Source organism: Tripterygium wilfordii, chromosome 21 (assembly GCF_013401445.1).
Source record: "Tripterygium wilfordii isolate XIE 37 chromosome 21, ASM1340144v1, whole genome shotgun sequence".
NCBI classification, from domain to species: Eukaryota; Viridiplantae; Streptophyta; class Magnoliopsida; order Celastrales; family Celastraceae; genus Tripterygium; species Tripterygium wilfordii.
In genome coordinates, this window is record NC_052252.1 from 12961382 (window position 1) to 12971845 (window position 10464).

General features: G+C 36.8%; 2 protein-coding genes across 2 annotated transcripts; one reads left to right on the forward strand and one right to left on the reverse strand.

The window, feature by feature from the left end:
- The first annotated feature begins 355 nt into the window (after nt 1–355).
- Nucleotides 356–3754, forward strand: LOC119989813. Its single transcript, XM_038835519.1, has 5 exons — nt 356–530; nt 1319–1372; nt 1716–1819; nt 3120–3158; nt 3277–3754. Exons 1-5 carry the CDS (start codon nt 455–457, stop codon nt 3433–3435), a joined length of 432 nt encoding a protein of 143 aa, XP_038691447.1. The 5' UTR covers nt 356–454; the 3' UTR covers nt 3436–3754.
- Nucleotides 3755–4114: 360 nt separating this feature from the next.
- On the reverse strand, nt 4115–8481 carry LOC119989812 (E3 ubiquitin-protein ligase AIRP2-like). The gene is made up of 5 exons (XM_038835518.1): nt 8169–8481; nt 6936–7086; nt 6778–6844; nt 6402–6636; nt 4115–4624 (listed from the first exon to the last, which is right to left on the reverse strand). Exons 1-5 carry the CDS (start codon nt 8246–8248, stop codon nt 4414–4416), a joined length of 744 nt encoding a protein of 247 aa, XP_038691446.1. The 5' UTR covers nt 8249–8481; the 3' UTR covers nt 4115–4413.
- Between the last annotated feature and the right edge of the window lie 1983 nt (nt 8482–10464).

Genomic DNA, 10464 nt, shown 5'->3' on the forward strand with positions numbered 1-10464 from the left:
TCATATTCGGTGATTATTTGATGTGATATTATAAATCATTTTACCTGTTCATGCTATTAGTCTATTACCTTATTGAGAAAATTCTTATATAATATTAGGATTTTTGGATCAGCCCAGCCCACTTCTCCGGAAGAATTCATAGTTGCAGTTTGGATCAAACCATTTGGGCTAAACAACTGGGCTTTAAAGATTTCATTAGATACAGACTGTGTGGTTTGGATCAAACCATTTGGGCTAAATTTATGCTCGCTCGGCCTTAATTGTCAATTACTTCTCTTACACCGGGCCGTCTGGTCCGTACCGAAACCAAAATAAAATTACCACAGTACCCTTTTTGCAACCCCACCTCTATCTATTCCCTTTTCCGGTTGATTTCCTACCCACATTTTCCGGTTGATTTCCTACCCACATTCTCCCGTTTTGAGGAGGCAAGAAATAACAGTTACAGAGAACGATGATTCCACAGCAATGGACGCCTCCGTGTGGAAGCCAGTGCAACCAAAAATACGCCGCACTCACGCAGATTCCATGTAAAAAGAAACTAATGTTCTGCTTCTTTTAATTATTTGATCTGAAAGTTAGTTCACGACACTAGTTGAATATTGCCTTGTATATTCCAAAATCGGTATCTTGAAACTGACGCAGTTTCTTTGGTTGCCTATTATTGCGTTTGACATGTTCATTTTGGCGTGAGGACTGAATCGGTAACAATTTCGGATGAATGAATCGAGTTCTTTTTTTTTTCACTTCACCGTAAAAGTACAAGCGAATATTGTGGAGCAGAAAATAGAGGGAACTATGCAATCGAGGGTGCTATTGGATTGATTTTTTATGTGCTGTCTTCATGGTTTGTGTGATTATTGCTTGAAATTTATGCATCTGTATAAATCAAAGAGAGAGGAAATATGCAAATGAGGCTCCTGTTGAATTGATTTTTTATGTGCTGTATTTAATATTTATGATTCTGTGTAATTAGGATTTTTTTGCAATTTATGCATATGCATCCGGTCACATGCTAGAAGCCAACTTAGCTTAATTGAAGCAACACATACCATAAGTCTCAATTTATGCATAAACGCTGTTCCAATTGGTTGCGTAGGCTTCTTATTATGAGCACTGCCACATCGTTTTTGAGATTTTATCTGATAGTTTCTTATATAACCGTAACTGTACATGACAAGCACAATCTAAAATCAACTTCCAGTTGCTTCAATTAGTGTTGTGGTTACTCTGAATTATACTCTATTTTTCCATAGGTAATGTTGATTTCTTTAACTTTCAATCGGATCAATTTAATAGCTAGCATGGGTTCTTGTAGGGCGAGTATTTTGCAAGAAGGGGTGCAACTCTGATGAGGAGACATGGGAAGAATGTGAGTACTTTTTACTGTTTTCTATTTTTGCTTATGAACTTTCCTGCTGTGAATTCATGTTCTTGCAATTTTTATTTAGAATTTAAATTTTACATGTGAGAACGTTCTTTCCTTTTTTTTTATGAGGAGAAATTAACTTTCCTGTTCAAGAAAGAAGTATTTGCATGGCTGGAGTGTATTGCTTATAAGCTCCAGCATATCGGTTTTACAAAATTTGATTTATAGTATTTTAAGGAATTTCTTTCTCAATAGACTGATTAGGAATTGGGACTTTTGAGTTTGGAGCAAATGCATGCTTCCTAGATAATATAAGCCTCAATTGCTACGGTTGCTGGATCTCCAGGCTTGGAGAACTGTGACCAGACATGCTATAAGGACCCTGTGTTAAAGGACCGTCAATGGAGTGCTTATATTGATCGCTCTCCTGGAGCTGCCAGTTACTCCGAGGTAAATCAATGATAGGCAACCTTGCTTCCGCCATTTTCTTGGACCATGCTGAATGTGGTCATTTTATTTGTTGGGCTATATCGATGAACATTTTACTTGAAGACATGTATAAGACAATCATATCCTCTTTTTATCTATTCTGTGATAAAATTTGCTTCCTAATTGGGAAATACACTTGGAATCATCAAATAGCTCAATTACATGCTTAATCTTCATAGTTGCCTTGACCTAAGATGTCAGGCGAGTTGTAAGTTGTTCCTATGTCATGCATGTAATCAATTATGTCTGGGGATTTGTATAACAATCCTGTAATGATCCTATGGAACATATAAGAGGTGTTACTATGGTCGATTAGTGTTATGGGTGAAATTGTTTTATTTCACACCTTGAGACATTACGTTAGAGAGGAAAGAAGCAATTAGATTAACAGATATATTTAAGCATTGCGAGACAGCATGGGAAACAAGGGCCTGTGCTGTGACTTAGGTGTATCTGGGTCCATATCCACCTTAAGTGCTGCATTTAGAGGACTTCTGAGATTTACAAAGCAACTAATCAACATTGTGTGTTATTCTTTTGGATTTACTGCCTTCTACAGTTTTGATGCTGATGTGATTATTGTGCCAAGGGAAGAACCCAAGGAAAGGACCACAACTGTTACTCGATTATTTTTCATTGATATTTGCACTCTTTATCCTTAAAGGTTCTTGGAGACCATTTATGTCATACATTAGATGCTCATGAGACCTGGTTTTGTGGATTGAATTTTGTTGGTGCTTTGTCAACAAATTGATTTCGTATGTAATTTCATTGATACTTCCTTTATACATAAAAAAGTTCACCTTTAGCGCACAGAACTCCTCGATTATGCTGGGATCTAGGAAGGGCAGTTGTGCAGAGTCTTATTTGCTCATTGCAGAGAGACTATTTGCATGGTTGACCCCCGTGATGCCTAGATTGCAGTGAATAAACTTCACGCTGTATTAATGTCACCTAATACAAGGGGAAAATTGTTGTACTATTTAATGATAACTGTAACATTTGGAACTGACCCTGCCGTTTGAATTTAGCATCAAGTGTTTTTTATGGGTAGAGCAACCCCTCTTTCTTTATTTTGCTTTACAAAAAGGACTTAATGAGCATATATCTGGTTTATCTAGAAGTTGTGGTGTTGCTGTTGGTCGTTGATAATGGGAATGCATAAGTTGAAGGAAAACAGTTATTTTAAATTTTTAATTGAAGGTAATAATTCTAGTGATTTAAAGATCATTGACGTCCCCTTTCTACGTGCAATGTGCAGGAATGTTTCCACGCTTGTGTAGCTGGATGTGGTTTCAAGGTCAGCTTATTTTCATTAGCTAAACTTTCTAATAGCTCTTTATTTTTCACTTCGGGTTCATTTATTCATGATCTTGCTTAGTTTAATTGACAGAAAGATACTTGTTTGAATATTGCAGTTTGACATTCACCCTGAGAAAGTTGATCAAGTTCATCCTAGTAGGCCAACTAAACCTCCACCTCCTGACAAGCCACCTGTTGAGAAGCCACCTTTACTTACTTCCGGACCCAATCAACCCAACTCTCCTGCTGAAGACATACCCTCGACTTCTGCATAGAGGGGATCAAACATAGTTAATTTTGTCATCATTGAGTTGCAGGAAGACTCTTTTACTTCCTGCCACAGATTAACAGAGTTTCAAGCTCCTCTTTTGTCGATGGAAGCAGAGGTTTTCAATCTAATGTAGTCCTCATTGGGAACCATGAGCGTCATAGTCAACTTTCACCTAGTTTTAACTTTTACACAGTAGTTGATGCATAACCTTGTACAACTTAAGTGTATTTTCCTGTCCACTTGAATTTTTCCGATGACAGGTTTACATAGATCATCTAGGAAGTTATATGTAGATGATCTAGTCACTTTTCATTTTTCCTTTCTGCCCTGATGTCTTCAATATTCAGAGATTCTTATGCAATTTTTTTGGTTAGAACTCTGGTGGGCACATCCGCTGGTAGTGAAAGTTCTTGCGAATTTTGGTGGCAATGGTCAAGAACTTTATAATGCAAACAATGTAAACTACAGGAACGGACTCGTTTGGTAGCCATTCTTCTCGAAGGGGTTCCGTGCCCTAGATTTTGAGCAGAAAAACTACACATAAAACTGAGCAAGCCTTTTCACCCCCTTGATCTTGGTGCTCCCTTGATTACTTGGAACTTGAATTTCACAGCAACCTTATCCTGAAAGAAAGTTCAATTCCAGGAACAATAGCAGCTCAAGAAGAGAATCATCATCATAAGTTCAACAAAGGACATGAGGAAATTCTTTTTCCATCTTCATTTTCACAGACAAACGTCAAGGCTATACAGAGCATATACACATTTGTTACATACAATTTATAAGATACTTCTAAATGAACTATCACAACTTCACCCACTGTCCTCCGCTATGAAGGCTCAGGCCGGCTGCTTCTCATTCGAAATGGGGAGTTCTGGCTGATCTAAATTTGCCAGAACAATTCCGGCCTTTACGGCTGAATCATAGAGGAATTACTCATGCAAGGGATGCAGAAGAGGCAATTTGAGATTGCTCTAGTAACCTACTTTAGGTGAGAATCATACGCATCAAAAAGGTTATCTGGAACAATCAAAGGCAACTTGTCTATATACATGAATAGCCTCCTAAGGTTCTCTCTTGTCACTGTTGCCATGTCGATTATGTCCCTGCTGTCAGTAAATACCCATAGATCACCAGAATTCACCCTTTTAAGACTGTCACGGCAAAAGGGGCATGACTGGGATCTTGATCTCCTGCAAATACCGATACCAAATAATAAGTAAAGGTGCTAATTAAAAAGGGAAAAATAAAATAAAATGAGACAAATAGTAACAGTAACACACATTGCATAAAAAGCATGGAACATCTTCATTTAGTCAAAACTAGTATTCACCCAATCTGCAGCTTATGCCAGTTGACAAAGATTACAAATATTAAATATCTAGTTGCTCGTTGCTGAGAAGCTATCCACATCCAACTCACTATAGACCGAAGTGAAGAGGAAATTAACCATTGCCTTGACGAATAATATTTGGGGAGAAAAACATAGCAGTCTGTGAGTCATCATCTGACTACTACTGAAACATTTAAATAAACCCCAAAGAACCTCTTAAAAAGTTGGATACAATTAAGTTTTGTAGTGACCAGATCATGAGACAGCCAAAGTTCTGCTTGGAAGAATGACGCATTTCACATTTGTGCACACCCTCGTCTAAGCATGAGGAGGACCCGCCCTCCCTCCAACAGACAAATACACATGATGGAGTCAACCAAGTGCAACAATCTAAAAACATAATCATAACCAGCATGATTATATTGCATTCTTATTTCCCTCAATCATAGTTGAAAACAACTGTGAGAAAACCATATGAAATTTCTTTTAAACTCAACACAGCTGCAATCCACATACTCCGAATCTTCAAGTTCTGGACTCAAAGGATACAAACTAGTATCAATGGTGTTAACACCACCACTCACTGAAACTAAGTTTCCTGCAGAACCTCCTCTCTTTCTTCTACCTTCCATCACACACACACACATATATCTTAACATGAACAAAAAGGCAAACCTAACATTTCCAAAGATTGTGCAACAGTAGCATGCTAAGTATCAAACATGAGCATTGTTAAGTACAAACAATATGCAAAAAAGAAGAAGGTGAAATCTTAGCTTAAAATCATTTAGGCTCTGGTTGCTACAGGTCTACATAAATATCGTTTATGAAATTGAAATATGACCACTGTAAATTTCCAAAAGTAAACTCTTTTAAGGCCTTTCTTCACAACCGATGGCATTAGAATCAGAATGGTCCCATTCTAGAATAAGGTACAAAACTAAAGCCTAGCCAAATAATTGAATAAATAAAGATCCAAATGTACCAAAGAACAAGGGAAATAATCAACATATAAAGTGTAGCTTTTTCATTGCAACACAAAAAGTTTATCCCCCACCCCTTTTTTTCTCTCTTTAATATTTCAGTTGCTCCAATGATATGACCAATATATTATATCTTGATTGGTTCTTTTGATAAAGATAATGCGAAGCGATGGGTTTGTTATTCGTTCTATACTTCTTAGTATTACTTATCGATTCAATTATTATTATTTTAATAGGGGCCGGTACCCTCTCTTTTTTTATTTGAACCCTAAAAAAAAGTACAATAAATTCCCTGAAAGTATAGTCTTTTTGCGAAGTTATAGAAGTAAGCATGCGTAACCCCAAATCCAGTAAATGCCGGTAGGGCATAACACTTTCCATTATATCCGATGAGGGAAGTGGCCAAACATACATTTTAGGAAAAAGATCTTTTAGATCTCTTTTTTTTTTTTTTACAATTCTCTCATTAAATCCAGCACTCTATCGTGAATACACCAAAAACACATACACAGATTCAATAACCTAAAGTATTATGCATCAAGAAAATGCAAATGGCACCACATAAAGAAGCAAGGTTTGTAGATTTCAAGAATTCAGGGAACTATCAGTGTGTGTGTGTGAGAGAGAGAGAGAGAGAGAGAGAGATGGAAGTACCATTCACGGTAACATTTCAAGCACAAGGCATGGTTGCAGTTGGGTAATACAATCTTACTATTCATCTCCATGCATATCCCACATTCTTCTTCCCGTTCAATTTCTACATCAGTGTACTGTCTACGGTCCTCGTCATCTCTTCTTCGATACCTCTCCATGCATACTGCCTTCTGCTTTTTATCTTCAGTGTCACTAATGCCTCCTTGAAGTTGGAGTAATGAGCGATAAATTATTGCTGGCCACAGTAAAGAAAGCAAAGGAGATCAACAGAAGAGTTGCTACTGGCTAAGTCAGCTCAGAACCTTTTCTTTTCTTTTCCCTATAGCACTAAATGCTCTAATAACAATCAGCCAAGACACTCGGTAGGCAGACTCACCATAGAACTCCCTGATGCTTGCTTTCCTTTCATGTGTGGACATGGTGGTGGTGCCGTCCACATAAACCTGCATCAGGAGGCAAAATCACCAAGGTAAGCAATATTTATGATTAGTTGGCTAATTGCAACATTTGATCAAAATGAAAACAAAAATAAACCTTATAAATAAGGATTCTTAACAGTCCAAGGGCTCCTGCAAGGTTGCAATCCGTCCATTGCACAAGAAAAAGGAACAGATGTGCGGCTGGACTGTATGACATTCTCATCTGAAGGCACGCACCATCATAATCCCTTGGGAAATCTGATGCCCTGCAGGTTACAATTACAATATGAATCCAAAGACATGTGAACATGCAATGACGCAGTTAACCATGCAAGCTCAATGTTATAACTAATTTTAAACTCTCATGTATGCACAAAGTAGATGCCAAGTGCCAACACAACTATTTTGGGCAATTTGAATCACTTGCTATCAAAGTAATTAAAAGGACCAGGCACACAAACAAAACCACGATTGTAAGCAACTTTCCACGAACAAAAAGGAGAATGTAGAACACTTGATAACCATAAAATTAATATTTTACATAAATGGTTAGAGAGTAGAGAAAGATGTGATAATTTATTTAAGCTACAGAATAATCGGAGTACGCAGACTACATGACAAGCTTGATGTAATTATCCAAAACAAGTAAAATTATAGAACATGACGAGGCACTGAGACATTACAGAAGATCATACAATCAACATGTCCGGCCCCCAATTCCACATCCTTAGGTAGCATCACAAAACAATGTGAGGGGGATGGAATCAAGTGGAACCCATGTCCAAGTGAAGGCAAATAAACATATTGTATCAAGATAAGGAAATGTCACACTACCCCAATAAAAAAAGGGTGCGCAGAGCTTCAATCTTAATAAAGTGAATGTAATCCACCAAAGCAAGAGGCAAACCATGAAAGAAAGGTACTTATTCCACAATATCAGCTCAAAATAAAGTAAATTTGAGCTAAAAAAAACCCTTAAAATCAACATTCCTATGAAGGGGGCCTTGATAAGAAAATTAAGCCACAAGTGTAAAGTAAAAGTCCAAAATTAATTGGCCAGAAGTATGACAGTCCCTGAAAAAAAATCTAGGATGAAGATATTGGAAGGAATCAAATGTAATATTCTAAAGAAAGCAAAAATCATTTGATTTTAGACATCTGAGACACTAAGAGCAAACAAAACCTAAATTTGAGGCTGCAAGACGAATTTGTTGTTGATGAAAATAAAACCCAAAAAAGAATCACCATTTCCGAGCAAAAGTCGAACAAAAAACCGAACAAAAAATTCAAAACCCAGAACAAAGAAAAAAGGAGAGAAAGCGAAACACAGACAGGAATTGATACTTACAGTGTATTAGCATGTTGAATATCAGCCTCAAGCACTTTCAAAGAGTCCTTGAACGACTTTCGCATAGAACTTATGTACATTTCCCTAATTCAACAACCCCTCCAACAATCAAACACTTTCCCAGTCCCCAAACAGAAGAAAAAACCCTAAACTTTCCTCCTCCTCCTCCACCAGCTAATAAAAAATTAAAAACCTTCACTTCTCTCTCTACAAGGTGTGGGAGTTCGGGGGTTTTTGTGCGGTGGATGGACTCTCTCTGTTGTTTGTGCTTCTATTCTCTTCTTGAAAGCGAAGACGGGGACACGTGGACAAGGGAGACATCGTGGATGGATAGTCCCCAATAAAAATAAAACCCAGAAACAAAAATTATTAAAAATAAAATAAAAGAATCCGTGACGCCTTATCCAAATTTGACACACGCGCTCTCTCTCTCAGTCTCTCTCGGTTTTTAATTTATTTTTTGATTTTTTAGGTTATCGTCTCGTCTCTGCTTTTTGTTTTAGGTTTTGGGTTTTGTCTGCCGCTTTTTGCTCTGCTTTCGCTCCACGCACCCATGATGTTGATGTCTACCTCTCTCCTCCCTCCGTAACTATTGCCCTTCTACTTCTTTCTATTCACGAAAATACCCCTCCCTTTTATAATTAATTAAAAGAAGTAATTGTTTTCCTCTTCTTCTTTTTTTTTTATTTCCCCTGATATGTCTATAGTAGGAGTCATGACTAGTGTAATCCTACGAGCATTACCATCTAGGATTGTGCCATAAAACCACCCTGTATAGGATGACCCAACACCAAAAATAAGTATCGACAGTGCTACATGATCGAATAAATTTTATCTCAATTCCTCCTAATCCTACATGGCAGTCCACATCATCAATTTTGTCTCTATATAAACACTCACTTTCTTTCTTTTTATTCTCCTTTTCACTTTCTCTCTACTCTCCCATTTTCTCCCACCCACTCTCACGAGCACCACTGGAGCTCCTCCGTTCGGCCACCGATCAGAGCCGTCGACCCATAGAACAGAAGCGTCAGACCTCCATATTCATTTTCCTACCCTCAACGCCACCCTTTGCCGCTCGTATCGTCCAAAAAAAGCACTCAAAAGAAGAGGTAACCGTAGCACAAATCACGTTGATCCAGCCACCTCTAATGACATCTCCGGCAACCCATACCTGGACTCTACACGTCGAGACGCACATTACCCACTTATTTTTCGGTTAGATGGCTATCGAAATCTGGCAACCCATTGTCAATTACATTGTTTAAAAACAATGTAATTCGTCGATCCGTGCATCCAATCACCTCCAACAACATTTCCAACTATCTTCACCTCCAACAACTCTCCAGCCACCTCCAACAACAATGTAATTTGTTTCTTGCTTTTTATTTTCATATTTTGAAAGTTACACTATATTGAAAATAGTGTGATACTGTGTTTGACACTCATTTAAATGAAAATGCTTTTAAGACAATTTATTTTACCTTGTTATTCTTGACTAATTTGTAAACTATTTTTTTCTCCAGTTCATATATGGCAAAAACTAAAAATTACATTGTTTTGATAAATTTGACAATTTACATTGTTCTGTAAATTTGGTAAAAAAATAATGTAATTGCAGGTCTGTATGTAAAAAATAAATAATGTAACGCAGGTTTGTATACAAAAAAAACAATGTAATAGCAGGTTTGTTTGGCAAAAAACAATGCAATTGCAGGTCTATTTGGCAAAAAAACAATGCAATTGCATGTATGTTTGGCAACAAAACAATGCAATATCATTTATTTTCAATGTAATTCATGAATATAAATGATTTACTTGTCTATTTATAGTTAATGATAGATGATGAAATCATGAAAGTGTGGGAGAAAAAGAGAAGTGGAAGATAAAAGAGGGAATACTTAATTTTCAAATTTTAAACAAAAAAGAATAAGGAAAGAGAAGAGAGAAATTTGATTTTCAAAAAATGTGTCATGTCACCATTTATTCCATGTCATCATGACTATGTGGCAATGTCACCTAGACTTGAAAGAACTTAGGTTAAAAAAAGTTGGGTCATTTAACATTTTTGAGTAAGTATATGCCACGTCACATTTTGTGTTATATGTCATATATGCATTTAAAACCTTTATCTCGAGTGATATGTATATATATATATATGGGACTTGAAAAAGATATTATTTCAAGTATAAATTGATAGGTTTTTTTTATGGAAAATGATAATGTGTGTCCTAAGAGCACTAGATAAGGATGAAAAATACGTATTGAAATCTGAAAAAGATATATATTTTGAGTT

What these genes read in the sequence shown, in the direction of transcription:
- LOC119989813 (XM_038835519.1), top strand. Translation starts at nt 455, where the DNA reads ATGATTCCACAGCAATGGACGCCTCCGTGTGGAAGCCAGTGCAACCAA. An exon ending in CGCACTCACGCAGATTCCAT is followed by an intron (nt 531 to 1,318) that starts GTAAAAAGAAAC and finishes GGGTTCTTGTAG; the next exon opens with GGCGAGTATTTTGCAAGAAG. An exon ending in GAGCTGCCAGTTACTCCGAG is followed by an intron (nt 1,820 to 3,119) that starts GTAAATCAATGA and finishes TGCAATGTGCAG; the next exon opens with GAATGTTTCCACGCTTGTGT.
- LOC119989812 (XM_038835518.1), bottom strand. Translation starts at nt 8,248, where the DNA reads ATGTACATAAGTTCTATGCGAAAGTCGTTCAAGGACTCTTTGAAAGTG. An exon ending in ATTCAACATGCTAATACACT is followed by an intron (nt 7,087 to 8,168) that starts GTAAGTATCAAT and finishes TGTAACCTGCAG; the next exon opens with GGCATCAGATTTCCCAAGGG. An exon ending in TAAGAATCCTTATTTATAAG is followed by an intron (nt 6,845 to 6,935) that starts GTTTATTTTTGT and finishes CTCCTGATGCAG; the next exon opens with GTTTATGTGGACGGCACCAC.